The sequence below is a fragment of the Ammodytes marinus genome, assembly GCF_949987685.1.
Source record: "Ammodytes marinus genome assembly, chromosome: 14".
Lineage (NCBI taxonomy): Eukaryota > Metazoa > Chordata > Actinopteri > Uranoscopiformes > Ammodytidae > Ammodytes > Ammodytes marinus.
The window spans coordinates 18,661,448-18,681,184 of NC_137218.1; the positions used below are offsets into that span (position 1 = coordinate 18,661,448).

The window sequence follows — 19,737 nt, forward strand, 5'->3', positions numbered from 1 at the left end:
TTACCCCATGCTGGCATTTCTCATTTGTATTTTCACTCTTCAGCTGCGGTATTGTGGGAGAATCATAGACAATTTGTGCTGCTTTAATTACTTGCTGCTGGTGAAACTTGCGTGTACAGATACGTCTGTTGAAAGCATCGGTCTCCTACTCTCTGTAGTTCTGTAAACGGCTCCACAGTTTATCCTGATCATCTATTCCTATGCGCAGATCCTGAGGATTTGTGCATTGTCATTCGGCAAATCTAAACTCAAAGCCCTCAAGACCTGCACCCCCCAAAATCTAACTCTACTGAACTACTCTGTTGGCTGCTTTTTAGAAATAGCACAGAGTCGATTCAACATTAGTCACCTATCTTACCACACTAATATGTTTTTATCCCTGTACTTTTTAATAATCCCACCCATTCTCAATCCAGCAATATATGGTTTGAGTATTCAACACATAAGGCTACGGTTGTTTGAATTTCTCCGCAGAAAAAGCAGACAAGTAACAAATGATTTTGGCTAGAGAGGTTTGTTCTGAGTGGTGAAAAGTGATGGCTGTGGGAACACATGACCTACAGAATCTCCTGTTGCTGCGTGTTGTTTAATCACATTTGCTGTCTCATTTACTGAGAAAAAAACTAGACCTGCCAGCACAGAGCAACACATTTGGAGTGCATTTGCTTGCCATATTCTAACATTAGCATGCTGAAACTCAGGCTTTGTGCTTAACATGTAATGAGTTCAAGACAGTTTGACTGTGCCTACCTGCACACTGGATTATAATTGCAGGAATGCTGGATTGTTGTTTTTATTGTCTTTTAAATGCATTTTCTTTGAATGTTTAACATTTTGTCTGCCAGTGTTTGTTCTTTGCTTAAATGCAATTTCTAATGTCTAATCTTGATGTATTGCATGCGTTGACTTTGAATTGCCTTATGTCTGAATTGTGCTATATAAATAAACATGCCTTGCCTTGCCTGAGATATTTTTCAATGATCCATACAATGTATTTGGTTTGCCCACACACCCTTGTCGTTCACACTTTGTCTTGCCTGCTCTGCAGACTCTATTAAGACCACTGTTTGCTTTAAATACACAGTGGATCTAATGTTTTCAGTTGAAAACAAACACCTTACTGATCGCAGTTGCTTTGGTATTAGAAATCTGATGATTAAAGCTGGGGTATATGATTTCTGATTGGTCAAGTTAACATGAGCTGTACACTTTGACCAATCAGAGCGAGGCTCCGATTCTCTGTTCTTATTGGCTGTTGGGACTGTCCATTCACTTTGGCACAACTTTGTTGGTGAAGAGCGTGTCAGGGAGGGACCATAGGGGAGGGACCAAAGAGAACAAGTGGAGCGGTTGAGGTATTTGAATTTGTATCTATCCCAACTGCCATTTTCTCCCCAAATCCTCCACCCCAGCGTTAATGTTTAAACGTGTTAAAACATTTAAACATCTCCTAGTGAACTCATGTCACTTACATTTGTTAAGATAATTTTCCACACAACAATGAAAAAACAAATATGTGTGTACTTAATCCAGTATGCTTCATAACTATAATGTTTTCTGAATAGTATATGTGGGTTTTATTTGTGGGAACTCTATTACTCTAGTTCCAACAAAAGAAGCATCTCAATTATCACTTTCAGCACAATTCTTTATAGTCATTGTTAACACAGGACAGCTTGATCAAGAAATGAAACTAAATGTACAATATAGCCTTATCACAAGACAAGATGGTAATATAAAGGCTATTAATATGGTATAAACAGCTATACAGATGTTAGACTGTGGCTGTGGAAATTTATGAATTTAATGTGGTGTATTCCAGTGCTTCTCAAATGGTGGGGCGCGCCCCCCCTTGTGTATGGTCATATCCGCAAGGCCGCGATTTGCAGTAAATAAATGTCCACGTGTTTCTCCAAGTGTCTCTGTAGGCTATTTAAAAATAAATCAAGCAAGTTAGTAGACTAATAATAACATTAATGAATTATTGGTTATCGCATCACAGAAGGCTTATTGGCCTATAATAATAAAAAAACACCACCTTAACTATGTTCACAGTTTAAAAATGTTTTGAATAAAATGCAAACCTCAGTGAATCATTTGCTCTTGTTTCTCTGTCCTGTCTCTGATTCACACAGACTGAGCAGTCTTGTTTACATGTTACAAATTGAGCTAATAAACTGAACTTTTAATTTGTTTGCTGCAGAAGTTACCTCAGCTAATTTTTGTTTCTAATTTGATAATAAGGTGATTGTATGCAGAATGCTCGTGCCAGAAACTCATACAGTGGTTTTGTACAGATAAATAAATAAATATTAGCAGGTTCTCAACAGTATTTCAATTTAGGGGGGGCGCGAAAAAATGTCTGTCCCCTAGGGGGGGCATGACAGAAAGTAATTGAGAACCACTGGTGTATCCCATTATGATTCCCTTTTGGATAATGTGTGCACATGCTTACACCGTAGACTGCAGTGCACTCTTTTTCTGTATTGATGCTCTTCTGCATAGTCTTTGTTAACTATGTGATTTAGCCAGATTTAACGTATCCTTCAGACAAAGACTGCCTGAGGCTTCATTTATACTGAGTGCATGTGTATTATTACCTTTGTTGAGCTCCCTGGTAAGAGTAGAGTCTAATAACAGTCATCTGAAATGTAATTATATGGAGAGAGAAAAAACATTCAACAATGGGTCTTATGTGTGCCCATGCCATACTTTATTCAATAAAAAAGTAATGTAGCTACAATATGGCACACTTGTGCAACGTCAGTAATTTTCCAATGGCAAGGTAATGTGTTTTAGTAATACAAAGCATGCTTGTACATTAAACATTTAATAAATACATTTACTCCTGTGTTTGTGGCAAACACTTAAAAAACATCTTCTGCAGTTTCATGGGCAAATTGAAAAATAAAAACACAAAATGGCAGTTGTTCGACACCAGTATTCATCAGATCAAACGCACTCAGAAATACAAAACCCTTTTACAAACAATTAGATAGACAGCATGCATACAAAAATAGACAACTATTCTGATCATTCCTTTGTAATTTACAATACTAGTTCATTATTGCCAAGCGTTATGTCTTTGTGAGGAACAGCTTGCCTCCTACATCTTCTCTTGTTTCCCTTGGAAAAAATACAATGTACATTCACAATCACTGAGGCACAGCACTTGATTTACAATTTGTATAAGTACCCCAAAACATTGTGTAGACACCGTTGCTGTAGTATTTGTAATATACTTTAAAACCCTGTACACTCATGAAACAAACATACCCTTTATTCATAAACATGCATAACAAAATGTTGTGTACATCCAAAATAGCTATGCTTTTTACTCCTCCGTCAAACCGTACTTAGCGGATGTACACAACTCCAGCATAATGTTCAAAATCAATTCAACGGAAGCAAGGGGTGGTGGCCATGCATGTGAGCGATGATTTATTACAAAGCTCTCGGGCACAGACACAAAGTGCTTATTTGCCAGTAGTAAACCCTGCGAGTGTACCAGTTATTTGGCCCGAAACAAGACATGTTCCAGCCCTCATCTTTACAATAGAGGGATGGGGTGGAGAGTAACACTGCAAGGTGAGCGAGGCAGAATGTAAAAGGAAAAAGGAAAGGAGATGTAGAGCCGAGCAGGTAGAAGAAGATTTTTTTTTGGAGCCTTTTATCTCCGGCAGAGGGATGCAGGCTGCATGAGGCACAGGCAGAGGCAATACGTCTGCAGTTTGGTCAGCACCACTCATCTTTACCCTAAGAAGCCCATTGACCGGTTTGTGTCTTGCAGAGGGACGTTCTGTAAGGAGGTGAAGGTGTTTGTAAGTCTTAAGCCAATAAATCATAAGTATACATACGTATACACACATGCTCAAAATATGTTGATTTACCTTATTAAGTGAGCTATGGAGGATCCGGAGGCGATGAAGCTTGTCGTTGAGAAGGGGGTCATTGACTCGGCGGACAAACGAACGCTTGTACTCCAGGCGGCCAGCTGATCTGTGGTCAGCCGAGGTGGACAGACTGGTCTGCTCCAGAGCTCGGTACAGATCTCCCAGAGAGTCTGCCTGCAACCTGCAGTCCCGTCCACGGCCTGGCCACAAGAACAAGCAAGCAACAAAAGCATATACATTAAAGGTGCACTATGCAGTTTCAGGGGAGGGGGTTAAATTATAGCTTGCGGTAAGTGTACAAAACATATTTTCTCTACATGTAATCCATAATATTGAATAATTCTAGCATCATAAATCAAACTTATTTTGAGGAACCAAACGTAAGACTAAAATATGTATGTTAACAAAACTGTGGGCCCTGCTGGTGTAAACAACAACAGTGAAATAGTAACTTTTTAGGTAGCTTTCCAACTTAAAAACAGTGTCCCAGGAATCCAATTTTCCTGTGAGGAAAGCTTTTTTATTCAATAATGAGAATATTCCTTAGAAAATGTTAACTTCTCTGACACACCCACATTTGCAAGTTGCACCTTTATACTGTATTCAGAGGTGACACATTTCACTTTTTTTTACAGGAAAAAGACAAGTGAACAAGTCGGCATTCAGTGAATTCAACTTGAACAAACACACTCTACAACAAACTATAAACTTTAACTAAATAATTTCAGCAGTGAATCTTTCACCATTCCAACAAATGAAAGCGCAGACAGCCTCTCTGCCCACACAAAACACGAGCTGGCTGTATAATACCGGGCCCGCATGAAATGGCAGGCAGCCGGATCTAACAAGTGGCTAGTGAAGGGACTCAAAAATATAACATGTTGACAGCAAGGTCAGTGGATTACCTTGAGTATCCGGAACATATTTCTGGAAAGAAATATTGCTGGAGAGTTTTTCAAATGTTAACTGTTTTATGCTGTAAGCACCACTAATAGCATACAAGAGCTGGAGGAAGTATCTAGATTCACTTAAGTAATAAAACAACACTATAACAAATTTAATTTAAGTAAAGGTATTTAAATATGATCAGGGAATGATTATTCTGTTGATCAAAAGTATAATTAATGTCGCGTAGCCTTATATTTTAGATGTTTAAGGTGGAGCTCTTTTTCTTACAGGATTATACAGGATTGTAACTAATGGCAATTTGAATGATGAATTATTCTGCTGATTATTTTCCTGATTTATTCTTTGTTTGGTTTGTGAAACTTTGTCAAACCTGAAATGTATTTCGTTTACTGTCATTTTAGACAGAAAAAAAGCAATAAATCCTCACTTTTGAGAAGCTGTTTTGATTATTTGTTTATATCACATTTTGCACTTCACAAAAGTACTATGTGACTTTTCCTGTTTACAATGTATGAAGTGGTTTCTTCACAGACCCACGATCTTACAAATGGCCTTCTTGTCTAATGTTTACGCACACTGCCCTCTGTTGGCACGACACTAACACTACCGTAGGTCTCCAAATCTGTTAGTCGACACACAGATAGAAATATATTATATCTTGTTGTATTTATATCTATGGTCGACACACACTGGATTTTTTTTGTTTTGGAATTAGGGTTGTACGTTCTGAAGCTTTGAGTCTGTGCTTTGAAATATATCGTGCGTCTTTAGTTTCTGCACTGTTTCCAGTTTCTCTCTCGTCTTTACAGGCTGGGCTGGAGAGAGCCAACGGTGGAGAAATGGATAAATTAGGACAGGGAGAGAGGACCCTTAGGCGCGTTTCTTTATCCTGTTCACAATTCAACACTAACGCAGGCTGAAAGGGCTCCTCCTCGCTTCACCATTCAAACACTGCCGAGAGGCACAATGACATCTCGATCTGGGCTGGAGAAAGAGAAGAATAAGAAGAAGAGATAGAAAAAGAGGGAGCGTGAGAGAGAGTGAGAGAGAGAGAGAGAGAGAGGGCGAGAGAGAGAGAAAGAGAGAACGTGGACTGCCACGATAAATCACTATCAAATAGGACACTCACTCAGACAACTGCCCTGGAGGTCTTCGAGGGACGGCAAATGGGCTGGCTTCAAATCCAAACCAATGGAGCAATAATAGCGAGTATTCAACCTCTGACATTAGCTGGCTCTGACTGCCTGTTAGCAGCTTTAATAAAATAATGTACGACAAAGTCAGCGCACTTGCTCAACACTATGCAGAAGATAAGACTGACCAGCTTATAACAGTGAGCTGCAGTGCTGCATACATTTAAAGATTTCAGGAGGATCTCAATGATAACCTTATCTCGTCTAATGGTCCACTGCAGGGGTTTTCCAATCTTTTAACAGATCAGCTCAAGTACCCCTTCATCAACACCATACATCATGGTGCTAAATGTGTTCATTTGATTAGTTTTTAAATAGGATGTTATTTAATGCTATTGAAAAATGTCAATTGTTAGACTTTGTTTCCTTTTTTTGTATCTGTTTTCCTGGAGAAGCAGAAGGTGGACCTGTCACCTGTCACCAGTTTCTTGCTGGCAAACTAGCTTTCATGCAGTCTTAAGCATTTCCTGTGCAGACTGTGTTCATACTAAATACAATCCATTTTGTAATATTATATGTGTTTATTTCCGTCCTAATATGTGGATACTTTTTTGTTTTGTTTATAAAATCACTCTTGTTCAATTTGCCCCTGAAAAGGCCCCCTAGCAACTACAGGAGTACCCTCTCGGGGTCTTATACTTTCTGCTGTATATATCCAGGTTTTTAGCAATAGAATCAACTACTGCAAAATTTGCTTAGAATGTAACCAACATTTATTTATTTGAAAAAGTTATGCACTGTAGCTTTAAATGTGTTTTTGACTTCCAAAGAAGTTCAACTAAGTGATAAGTTTACGTGTGTTGTTTAGTTGTCTAGTGTGAAACAAAACTCTGTATTTGTCAAAGGTCTCTGTTTGTGGTGTGTGAGAGATGTCTGACCAGTGTCTCTAGGCCGCTCCAGCTGGTAGTGCTGCGGCTCCCTCGCATCTGACGCGGCGGCGGAGGCGGCCAGGATAGCGTGGAGGCCGCTGTCTCTCGGTAGCGTGAAGCTGCGGGGTTTCCCACCCGCGTCTGAATCCATACTGGCCCTGAGGGGCAGGGGCAGGGCTCTGTACTGTTCCTGGATCAGGCTGCGCTGTGCGGGCAGCGTGGACTGTCTGCGGTACTCCATGGCCAGTCGCTCTCTGTCCTCGGGAAAGGTCTGGAGGTAGTGCATCCTGGCGTTGCCCTCCATGCTCTCCTGCAGCTGCCATGAGTTCCGCAGGCTGCTGCTCTTCTGGCCGGGAGAGATGCCGTTGTTGGTGTTTCTGCCGCCCTCCTGAGGCTCAGAGTGGTACTCCTCATGAGACGAGCGCGACTGGAACGTGTCGGAAGAGGAGAGATGATGGCCACGCTTGGGTTCCAGGTAGGGACTCACCTTAACACAAAACAGAAGGTTCCTTTAGAAAAAAAAGGGGAAGTCTGCCACTTTGGGTTACTTGTTGTTAAACTGACAGACTCACCGAGGACGCTCTAGGAAAGGTGTCATAAGGTGGTGGTGGACTGTCCTGTTTGGGCATCGGCGGCATTTCCATATCCTCGTGATCGCTCTCACTCCAGTAATCTGTCATTAACAAACGGACTGTGTCATGCATTTATGTCTGATAACAGAATCAAATCCAAGCTCTTTAAAAGGTGGAGTCAGTGATGTGTGTGTACTGAAAAAAATAATCCAGTGTTGATACACAGCCTAGGCCCTTTAAACAGGTATTTCACTTTGTTGACATGGCCATATACAGTGCCTAGGCTGTGTATCATCACATTTTTTTAATTTAGATCATTTAAAGCATTAAAGAATTTAGATCATTTAAAGCTGATGCAAATTATACACATGCACAGTTTATGAGATAGTTAGCTTCTGAAGTGTTGCTCTGCCCATGAATGTGTTTTGATAGGTGTCGGTGTGGTGAAGGTGGGATGTACGATTCCAGGTTTCCGATTCCTGTTGTAGTGTGAAGAAGGATGAATGTGAGATGTGACATTTCCTGTGGAGTCGTGTTAAGGGTCCAATTTATCACCTTGTCTGTGAATGATGAAGCCCCACTCTTCATAAAAGAACTATGACAAACCTAATCTCAGCCACCCACTACCGCAGGGTTGCTACGTAGGCTCCTCTAAATAGCACAAGGGTTAGTTCCATTATTTCCTGCCCATTTGTAAGAAGCCAGAAAATGAACATAACAAGCACGCCTTCTGCCCCTAAAATAAATTAGCATTTATATTCAGCACTAAGTAGAGATGCTTGAATCAGACGTGAAGGGGAGATGACACACACAGAGGAAATGTGTTCAAAAGCCTCTGCCACTGATCTAGATCTATTTATTGAATTCTCTCTATCAACTCTTGTTTTGTCCAGGTTATTGCATCCACAAATCACATAAGATGAGCCAAGGGTTCATTTATTTCCTTATAAAGCTCATCTACAGTAATGCTGGAAGTCACCCAACAGCAAAGAATAAACCTGAAGTCTACCGACGTTAAGATGTGGGGGCAACAAGTTGTCTTCACTTTTAGGCAACAATGTAGTCATGTTTACAAAAGAGCATGGACACATAATCAAATAAAGTTTTTTTTCTGTTAAAATATGTGGACTGGTACAAACCTGACAGAACCTGAGCAATTTGGTCAAACGTATTCATTTTGAGAGACTGATTGAGATGTACGTAAATGAGGCAGATTTATTTTGCTAATTGTGTGATACAGTCATGTCATGAGCCTGCAGCCAATACACCCCCTGTTTGCTGCTTGTTTGAAAAGGAAGATAAGGAGAAGATGGAAAATTACCGGTGTGAACAATCCGATAGCACATAAAATACGCACCAAATGAGGCTAGGCATAATAATCCTCTATGCATTCGTCATTGCCTATTTATATATGATTCCTTAATCTAAACGTAACTGCACCGCTTAAACAGTTTTATATAACTGCTTACAGACGAAGACCCAATTGCAGCGCCATGGTATGACTAAGCTCACCTTGGTCCTGGCAAATTTTCTCCTGCTCTGAGTAGCCTGCCACTGCCATACTGAGACGACTCAGCCATCTGCGGGGGAGAATAACAGTCATGACACACAGCAGCTTGACATCTGATAAAACATCTTGAGGCTTGATGTGATGTGTGTATGTGTGTGTGTGTGTGTGTGTGTGTGTGTGTGTGTGTGTGTGTGTGTGTGTGTGTGTGTGTGTGTGTGTGTGTGTGTGTGTGTGTGTGTGTGTGTGTGTGTGCGTGCGTGCGTGTGTCTCCCTGTTTGACCAATCGCCTCACAAAGCTGCCCTTTTTTTTCAAGGATAGTAATAGGCAGTCCGGTAGGGGGATTCAGTTTCTGGCCAGTTGGGGCTTAAATGTGGCCGCAGATGTGGCACTATCAAATCCCCATTAACTCACCGGGACATGTCGTCTACATTTTCCGCTGCAAAGTAGAAGGTCTTTATCTTGGGATGGCAAGCCTTGAAAGCGCTGAAAAGGGAAAAAAACGAAAGGTATACTTAATACGACCTGAGCACAGGAACATGGACATACATACATACCACACATTAACTGGGGAGATAAACTGGTCACAAGTACAGTAATTCCGACTGATGCAGAGACAGCACGACTTTGCATCATGTGATAAACAGTTTTTTCGTGTTTTTGGGAGCTGTTGGATAAGTCTGAGCCAGTTTGCTTGTGTGCATCTGTAACCTTAATAGTTTGAAATTGCTGGTATTAGACTCGTTAGTGAATAACAATCCCACAGATGAGCTGACAGCTATTTGCCACACAGTACTGTACAAAGTAGCACACTCATTATCTGAAGTGTGTTGCACTCCGTAATGTTCCATAACTCTCTATACAAAAGCACACAAATTGTAGCCTGGAAATCCAGACCCACGTCTAGGCAAGGCAAGGCAAGTTTATTTATAAAGCACATTTCGGACACAAGGCCATTCAAGGTCTAGAACAATATAGGGTCTGGGCACAATCAATAGTCCTTCCCAACTCGCGTGCAATTCAAATACCACTGCACGCAATTGGATAGCACTACGAGCAATCAGAGCAATGAACAAGGTGACGTATTCAGCCCTGTTTGTTTAGCGATCAGCGGGGCTAACTGGTAAATTAAACATTTGCCGTGATCGGTCGGCAAAGCAGAACAATCACCTTTCTTGCTTATGAAAGATTTGAGTGCTGTGTTCCAAAACGTTACGCGTCGAGGCCAAAACCGTTTCAAACACAAACAATGTATCCGCATTCATCTTTGTTTTTTTCATGCAATGTCGTCATCCGGCTAAGTCCGCCCCAGAGCCCCATACATAGGGCTCTGGCCCGCCCATATCAGAAAGAAGGATTTGATTGGTAAGTCAGGTATTTCTGACATAGTTAATGAGTTCCAATGGATCGTGTCCAGACCAACACGCTGAGCAAATTTAAATTGCCAGGGGCAGGTCTGGATTTCAAGGCTACACAAATTGCTGAATTGGCTGAAAATCAGTACTCACAACTTCCTTCTGCATTCACTGGCACGGTCGATCTTGAACTCTGGGAGGCTGACAAAGCCCTCCGCCTTCTCATCCTGTGACAAGAAAATGTATTGTAAAATTTAAGAACCCTGAAACAAATAAAGGCTGAATGCTGGTAATTGTTCTTTTGTCAAATAAGACATCACCATATTCACCTCCTCATTCATGTACCAGTACAGGCACGTGTCTTTCAGGATGAACCAGTACTTCTTCCATTTCTGTGAAAAATAGGTCTTAGCGTCCTTCTTCTTCCACAGCCAGCCCTCGCAGTCCCCCTGACCCAAGTCCCTGCACGAAATCCTCCGCTTGCTGATTGAAGACATCGGACTTGGAACTGCAGGCGGCAGCAGGGGAGCAGAACAGACCAAGGACGTTAGAAAACGACTGCTCATGTTTGGGTTTTAGTGATGGGAGCGCTCAAGTTAAACTTCAGTAACACTTTACAATAAGGGTACATAAATGAACTGTTAGTTAATGCCCAGTTAATGCTAGTAACGGTTAATTAATGTGAAGGTAATGCTGTTTGAGCAGTAACTAACTGTTAATGCTTAGTTATTGGTTAAGCATTAGCTATGCTTAGTTAACTCATGCTTATTAAGCATTTACTAAGCATAATGATTAGTTCATGCTGACTTAATGCGTATTAAGCTTCAACTAAGCAGTCATGAACAGTTTATCCTTTAAGCATTAACTAACCAGTTAATTAAAGTAACCTTTTTGTAAAGGGTAACAAAACGTCTTTAACCAAATGCTCTTACCTTTAATCTTCTTCTTTGACCTGGACATTAGCGAGGATCGTTCAAACACCTGCAGAGTAAAACAGAATGACGTTGTGCAAAGTATCCCAGTAATGCTTCTACCCTAGCATACAACGGACATAATTGAAATTTTTCACAGATACGCAATGGGACTGACATGGTAGAGGGACGCAGAGTCAGAGCTGGATGTGGACAGGGAGACCTCCATCTGCAGGGCGGGGACCAGTGTGTAGTGGGTGGGGCTGGCTCCACGCTCAGGCTTCCTCCTGTTCTGACTCAGGCTGCGTCCCAGTAGGAAGTCCTCCCCCGGGCTTTTCTCTTCACTCGCAAAACGCAGCAGGGAATTCTCTGCCGGGACAACAGACAACAAGAGGCAAACTCACTATGCTATACACACACTTTGTCAATTGCAATTAATTGATTTAAATCCATCATTTAAATACTAAATGCTCAGTACAGTCCCACAGAATGTGTCTGAATAATGTGAGGCTGCAGTAAGCTAATTTCGTCTATCTAGAGTCTACTCTAGACTATGGACTTTTAACCCTGTTGGAGCTGTTTTTATTTGTTTATAATATTTACAGCGGTAGTGGGCCGAGACTTGTCTCAGCTAGTGACATTAGAGACTTTGACTTATGACACCAGTGAAAGGAAAAGATGCCCCCGGAAAATTCACAATCAATTTGCAGATCAGAATTATTACCGTTTCTTTTCTTTGATACTTTGAATTGAGAGATTCATTTCTTTAACCCACATTAAGCCCTTTTTGATTTGAACTTAGCGTAGGGCCGCAACATACACTTACATAAGAAAATAAAAGCAATAATTCATCTCATCTTCATCGAGACCTGCAAGCAAACTCGTCTCACAGCTAGAAGAAAACGGTGCATGTTGAAAGTCTCGCGGCATCCGACTTTCTTAAATTAAAATAGATGTTGAAAGCCGGAACGAACCCTAAATCAGTTTCTACAATACTTATTAATATCACAGCAATGATCAAGCTCTTTTGTAATGTACTGCAAAGCAAGACAGTTCTCTGTGATTAAACCTGAGTTCAAAGGACTACTCATTTGAATGGCATTCCAACATCTTCAGAGGAAGGCTGCTGTCAGACAGGAAGCCCTAAAAACTTCACAATACCATCTCTTGTAGATAAATATAACAACATTACTTTTTCTGAAAAGCCCAAAGACATATCACCAACATCCCAGGGGAAACAAAAAAACAAACACATCCCTCAAGTCTTTCTTTGAGACTGAAATAAAAGCAATTCCCTCCCCACCCACCTTACTCTATTTGCCACCTAGCCCGACAGTCACCAACAAAATGTGAAAATCTCTGGATCTATTTCTGCAGTTGCCAGAGCAACCGTGTACTTTTTATATCACCAAATGGAGAGAGCTGTGAGCGAGAAGGAGAGAAACAGGGAGAGAGAGAGGGGAAGAAGGGAAAAAAGGAGCAGTGATAGCATATGAACATACGGAGGAGATAGAGGCAGGAGCTGATATCCGGCATGTTATCAGCTTTGACAGGCCAGCTCATCCCTCCTCTTTTTGGCTTGGAGATCTGAGAGGGTGAGGATATTATGAGCTATCAACCCACTCACCTCGGCTTCCTCTGTCCCTCTCTGTCTCCCTCCTTTCTCTGCCTCACCCCTCTTCTCTCTTTCTCTCTCTCTCTCTCTTTCTCCCACTGCCACCCACTCACCTCTCCTGCTCTCTCTCTTCAGCTTGGCCAGGTCTTCATTATCACCCACCCAGTTGTACTCTACCGGCATTGAGATGGGCCTGAGTCTGCCTGGAGCAAGGAGGCACAGGGAACGTCAATTTAACACAGCTGCCACGCACACACACAGACACACAGACACACACACTCTTGTACTTCTATCTTTGTGAGGACATTGACGTTGACATAATGCATTCCCTAGCCCCCAACCATAACCTCTACCATCGTAACTATTTGCCTATCCCCAACCCTTAAACTAACCCTAACCTAAATCTAATTCTAACCTGAACCTTAAAACCTTGTCTTAACCGTCAAGTAGGCATTTGAAGAAGTGAGGACCATGCAGGCAAAATGTCCTCACTTTCCAAAAATGTCCTCACTCTGATGGTTAAAAGCTTAACCTGGTACTCACAAAGACACCTGAACAAGTACACACACACACACACACACACACACACACACACACACACACACACACACACACTGCACAGCTGCAGATGTTTCAAAAAAATCTCAAGAGCATACAGACGACGTGACATTTTGCAGGGGCTTGGAGCTCTGGGCTCTGACGATTACAGCAGCGAAATGAGGTCTTACCATAGGTGGGAGTGGGAGTGCGGACTGAGGATGCCTCTTGGTTCTGGTCGTATTCATAACAGTACAATATGGTGTCTTCCTCCACCTGAGGGTATTGCCCCCGACACTCCTGGTCCAGGTAGGAGTTTGGTGACTCAGATCCCTCGGCCATGTGCACCTCCGATTGAGGGTCTTCCACCGTCAGATTTCCTTTGTCATCTCTGACAAAGGAGAAAGGAATAAGCAATCTATCAGAACATACTGCAGGGTGAAATTGTCATCTTCAGAATGTCAATGTCAAAAACAGTCACATGTTTAGCTTTTAATAAATAATAATGATAATCCTGATGATAATCTATACATTTGTTATTGTCAACAAATCCCATGGGAGGAACAAGACTGACAATGTGTGAGTCCGTCCCTCAATTCCTTTGTTCAGATTGCACAAAAAAAGTGTTATGTTGGATATTGCAGGGACCATGTTTTATATTTATAACACTATTTACATATGTCATTTCTTAATGTTTATTTTAGCCTTCCTGTCCGTACATGCAGGTTTGAGTTTTTCACTGATTGAGGCAGATGCTAATTCCTCTGTTTAAACGGCACAAGAAGTAGCACTGGGATGATTTACTAATAAATAAAGTTGAATCTATAACTGTGAAATACAAACACAGGGCAAACTGTTCTGAGTGTGATTGCATAGAAATAAACAGTATTTGTTTATGCATATAACATTGTGTGTAGACACTATGAAAGTTTAAAAAAAAATATATCGCAATATATCGGCTTTTTCTTGTAGATCGCAATATATCACCATACTATATCGTATCGTCACCCCTGTAACGGGATATGTATCGCATCGCCAGATCCTTGCCAATACACAGCCCTACTGTGTGTGTGGTTAATGTGTATTGAATCAAACTTAGTGAAGTGTCCATGTTCAGGTTAATAAAGAAACATGTCGCCCCGTGAGTCGCTGTTGATTTATAACAGCTTTCAAAAAACAATATAGCTCTATTGCACAGGAAGGAAAATCCGTACTTATTGCTTGTTTTTGTCCTTTCGTGGGATTTACTTTTTATTTTACTCCTTCACTTTAAGGTCAGGAAAAGATTTACAGTACAACAAGACTAAACGGTCTATAACCAGGCTAGGGGCTCTGCACATTGGTGCTTTGAGCTACATGCTAACATCACATTGACAGACGTGTTTAATGCATTTCCCTTCTCATAAAACCCTCTTTAAAGAGGACCTATGATACTTTTTGACTTTTATGACCTATAAACGTTGTTATAATGATTTGATATTGTTTGTACTAGCTTATCAAATAATGACGTACATGCATTTAGACGTATTCCCTGCTGACCGTCTGGGGTGGCTGTGCAGAGCACTAAACACTAGGGCAGCCGGTCGAGAAATCACGTGTTCAAATCGGTTCAGAATTTCCGGATATTTTTGTTGTCACGAAAGCAGATGTTTCCATGTATGGTAATGCTGCTCAGGCAACCTCCGGCCATGCCCCCACCTTCCTGCTCTCAAATCTCCCCGCGCGCTGCTGAATGTGTTCCGGAAGGAAGGTGACCAATCACAACGGAGTGGGGTTTACAGGAGGGGGGAGGAGGGCGAGGGGGCGGAGAAGCACAGAGCCGAGTGTAGAGAGAGACTGTTGTGCTTGCTCAGATGAGAGGAAGAGTTTCCCGAAAATCTACATGGTTTTTTGTGATGTGATTCGTGTCAGGTTGCTCTATAGCAGTTTTCAACAAGAAATTAAGACCAGAAAAGTAGTATAATAGGAGATCTTTGAAAAAACCTTTTAACATTCTAAACTCTGCATTGTTTACATCCATGTTTACTAGCTAGCATAGCATAGTGTGTCTCCCCTCACTGCCTTTGTGGTGCATTGCTACTCTTCTTTGAGTTACTGCCTCCAAATATCAATCAGTGGATTAATATGTAACGTATATGGCAGGAATGTGTACTAGGGTCTTGCCCATGTGGTGTGGGCATGCGCGTCCTTATTTGTGTGCATGATACAAACAAAGCAGGGACCCACTCATAAAGAAATATTTGGTAAAGTGGGCACTTGTACCTGGGGGTGTAGGGTTCGGCTGGAGGAGGCGGGATGTAGAGGTCCTGTAGGGCACAGCTACTCCTCCTGGATGGAGTACTTAAAGTGCTGGTGGGCGTGACGACACTGCTAGTGGGGCTCTGAGGGAAGAGTGGCTGTGTGTGAAAAAAAGAGCGAGCGACAGGCAGAGAGAGAGAGAGAGAAAGGAAATGTTACAGGGTTTGACACATTGAAAATTTGGATTTGGTTCACAGCGGTTCAGTCCGTTAGTTAGTCAGTCAGGGACCATTTGTTTGGGTTCATCAGACAGTGCTGCTGCTGAAGCATCCCAACCGCGAAATGAGCAGTGTACTGTATGTTTCTGATGATGCTCCAGTTCTAACCGGCTCACACAGGAAGCTGGGTTAGTCTAGTCAACCCCTATCATTCAGGTCAAGGAAGAACTGGTCATAACCTAAATAATGCATTTAACGCAGACCCGTATATTGTAATTACATTCTTTTCATATTTATAATCAAAAAGGAGGGGGGTGGGGGTGCAAAATAAACAAAGAAATTATCTGGATTCTCTGGAAATTCTGAATATGAATGTGACCCCGCTTAAACTATGCTAATATGTTACATAACTCCCACAACTGACTAATATCAGAGATGTATTATCAGGAGATGTGCCCATAAGAGCGCTATGTGTGTCAGAACTACTGCAGAGGGCGTCCACAGCACAATGTTTGTTTCGATGACTCAACGGACCACCTTCCTTAAATATAGTTGCATTCTAGAAAAAGGCGACAAATCAAAATTTCTGTTCTTTTTTTTTCTAATATTTTCTGTCCCTAAAATTAAGAGCAGGAGAACTCATTTGATTGTTTTGAAGGAGAAAAGGGACGAGGATGTGATGTGATGGGGGAGGAGGAGGCTGAGCAGGACTTGTGCTTCAGTGCCTCGGGTGGGGGGGGGGGGGAGAAAACATTTTCACTGGACGGGGACTAAATGAAAGGCTGGGCTACATTATAATACACATCCCTCTTACTTCAAACCATTCTGGCTGAGGCGCAAGCTCCTAGTAATGTAATTGGTTCGTTTGGCCGAAGTGGGACAACAGATGCCACTTAAAAACTGAAATGTCGACTTGTGAAAGAATAATACTGGAACCTATAACCAATTAGTAGCAGCCGGTTTGTTGGACAAAAAGGAGGAAATAAAATCCATACCTGTATTAAAAAGTTTGGTTCAAAAACACAATAGCTACAATAAATTATAGCTGTAGAACTTCAAAAGTGTCACCCTTTCTTCACTTTATTTTTTCTTTCTTGTTTATTCCTTGGCTATTTATGGGCTGATCTGGGATTTTTGGGTGTCCAAGAGCCTGTGCTGTCTTATTTTTAACACACAGTGAGCACAGAGACACACACACACACACACACACACACACACACACACACACACACACACACACACACACACACACACACACACAGGCAAGCACAAATAGTATTTGTGGAGGATGAAAGGCAGTTGTCATACTTGCAGAGCCAACGGTTTCCATCTCATGTTCTTGAGCAGCGCGGGGGTGTTGGTGAGTGTGCTCTGTGGGCGTTTCTTCAGTGTCAGGGTGACACCTGCAGGATCCCCACGCAACAAGTTCACCAAGTTCTTAAGCTGCCAGCCCACCTGGCAAACAAGGACAGAGAGAGAGGTCAGGGTTTTCCTCGGCACACAGATATCCCCATGACTCAGAGACTACAGAAATAATAGGCAAATGGATGCCTAAATATGAGCGCCCAGGGAGTTCCATCAAGTTTATGTGCATCCTCTCACACATGACTTGGATGGCTTTTTTGTTGTTGCCTGAATCCACTTTAGGCAGCAGACATTTTGTTCAGGGTGCTGTTTTTTTTATTTTGTTAATATTATTTTATCAGGGACCATGTACAAAATACTTTCAACTCAAACAATGAGGAGAGATAATAAGTACCAGATCTAGCTTGGAGCTAATTTCCATCTGTAATCTGTGTTAAACAACAATAAAACAAACAGACAAACCTATCATATCGTCTCTACCACAAACCGACCAAAAACCTTTTGACACCCGCACAGAAGCTCACAAACAGACATACACAATTTTCAAAATATTAAATTGTTGTTTATAAAATGTGGTGGTCATTATTCTAAGACGCTTGTTTATCAATGGTTGGAAGCAATAGAACAGCCTGCAGCCTCTAAGGGGATCACGTTGACCTTGAAGTTAGTTGCAAAGTAGCCAAAGGGCCTCTTGTACACCTCCTGTGATATTAATCTGTAGGCGCTGTCATGATGTGCTAAGCCCCGATGTTGTATGTTGTGAACAGCTGCATGCCTTGTAAATAGTCCTTAGCCCAATTTTTCATGATATTTGGCACAACAAAACATCCTGCCCAGAGAGGCCGCAGCTGAACCAAATATGCCATGTCCAGTTTGGGGAGAAAATATCCTCTTACTAAGCTGGCTGCACTGAATCTTAGTATGTGTTGCGTATTCCAAGGAGCCTGAGAAAACTGGACATTTTTTCAGGAACTGATCTAGCACTCACTTTGTTCCTTTCCAAGTACTTTGTCACCTTGACAGCAGCCAGTGGAAATAATCCTTTAAAGAGACGGACAGGCTGAAATAGACACTTTCATAATTGCTTCATTTCATAATGAAAATATGGTTTTGCCCTGTCTGACCAAGAAAAAAAAGGAAATGTGTATTTTAAATAACATTGCACTGCCTGATCTTTCTATTTTTTACTATCTGCTGCTCAACCACTTAGTAAAGAAGTGTTCTGGTTCAAAGTGCTTCTTATTAAACGTCATGCTACTGGTTTCTTCTTTCTGTTTCATTTCCTTCAAGGGATTCTGGTAACACTCTGCGGTGTTAAAATTTACTGTCCAGCATGGATCTTTTTTTTATGTGTTTCCACTGAAGCTTCCCCGTATTTATTGACCCGCCCCAGAAATTCAATTTGTCACTGCGGCCCGGTGTTATTTATTTCTGACATGCTGTCCTTATTTTTACAGCCTTTCAATCGTGTGCTCAATAGCACCAAATCATAAAAAAAAAAAATCTTTACAGATTACTTTTTCCGAGCGTTTTATGCATGTGTTTTCAGAGTAAGTCACGAGGCAGCTTTTTGCCTGGTCATTTACCTTCATTTATTTTTATTTGGTTGATGGAACTCCTGTCTGTTAAAGGCTTTTCACTGCAAAGGATGCTCAAACCCAGTGAACTGTGTCTTACACTGCTGGACTTCTCCCAGCTGCCTTAATTATAGATCCCTGAAATGTTTCAAGAATTTCTTCTATCCCTAAGGGTGTTTTTCAAAACTTGCCGTTTGTTCTACTGTCTCAAAGGCATGAGTGTTTTTCCCCCCTTGCTCTTGAGTTAAAAACCTTTTTTCTTCTGGTTTCTGAATGCTGGGCCTCACCACAAACACATCTGGTGCAGCATAGTATTGCTTGGTTTCTTTACAGGTTTAATCTTTGCTAATACCCCCTAAAATGGGATGTTCATGAACAATTAACCTTAATGAATTTGTTCTTAACTAGTCTAGGGGCCACACTAAATGAAATGTATTACAGTGTTAAAGCACATTATATTTTGAGGCATTATGAGTGACAGTTTTGGACCAGCAGAAACGTCAACTGAGTTTACATATTGCTAATTTGTTATCATCTACTTACGCTGTCAAACTTCTGCAGCAGGGCATCTTCCCTTCAACACCACCTCCCACACATGAACTTTGTAACTGTGTACCAGTTCCACTCAGCATAGCTTTGAACAGTTTTTCCATCTGCTATAGATGAAATGTAGGCTATGGGCTTTATACTTATATTAGATGATACAAGTTGATGTGTAGACAGATCAATCAAACTGTAACGGAAAGCAGAATGCTTCATGAAGTGCATAGGTATAATTATTAATAACATAAATCATGGCTGTGTTCAGCCTAGGTTGTTTCAGCTACAGAACCCAGTTGTTGTGCATGCATGGCCTCCTGAGCCAAAATAGTTGTTATTAATTACATCATTGCTTTACTTGCTTTATAAGATTTAATATAAAATATCTAAGTCTGTTGGGATACAGTGATTTCTATTTTGTTTCTCTTTGATAAGCC

At 41.4% G+C, this 19,737-nt stretch overlaps 1 protein-coding gene across 1 annotated transcript in view; it reads right to left on the reverse strand.

Annotated features, from left to right (window-relative positions):
• Positions 1-3,751: 3,751 nt before the first annotated feature.
• LOC307260984 (connector enhancer of kinase suppressor of ras 2-like) overlaps positions 3,752-19,737 on the reverse strand; it is a gene marked incomplete at both ends in the record, with an annotated part of 31,249 nt that continues 15,263 nt past the window's right edge. The window contains 14 exons of the mRNA XM_080041405.1: positions 3,752-3,799; positions 3,891-4,093; positions 6,874-7,351; positions 7,437-7,537; positions 8,949-9,016; positions 9,359-9,430; positions 10,453-10,526; positions 10,629-10,807; positions 11,232-11,280; positions 11,389-11,579; positions 12,939-13,028; positions 13,554-13,753; positions 15,625-15,758; positions 17,127-17,273. Of these exons, the coding sequence (XP_079897531.1) occupies positions 3,752-3,799; positions 3,891-4,093; positions 6,874-7,351; positions 7,437-7,537; positions 8,949-9,016; positions 9,359-9,430; positions 10,453-10,526; positions 10,629-10,807; positions 11,232-11,280; positions 11,389-11,579; positions 12,939-13,028; positions 13,554-13,753; positions 15,625-15,758; positions 17,127-17,273 (2,034 nt within the window). The remainder of the gene's footprint in view (positions 3,800-3,890; positions 4,094-6,873; positions 7,352-7,436; positions 7,538-8,948; positions 9,017-9,358; positions 9,431-10,452; positions 10,527-10,628; positions 10,808-11,231; positions 11,281-11,388; positions 11,580-12,938; positions 13,029-13,553; positions 13,754-15,624; positions 15,759-17,126; positions 17,274-19,737) is intronic.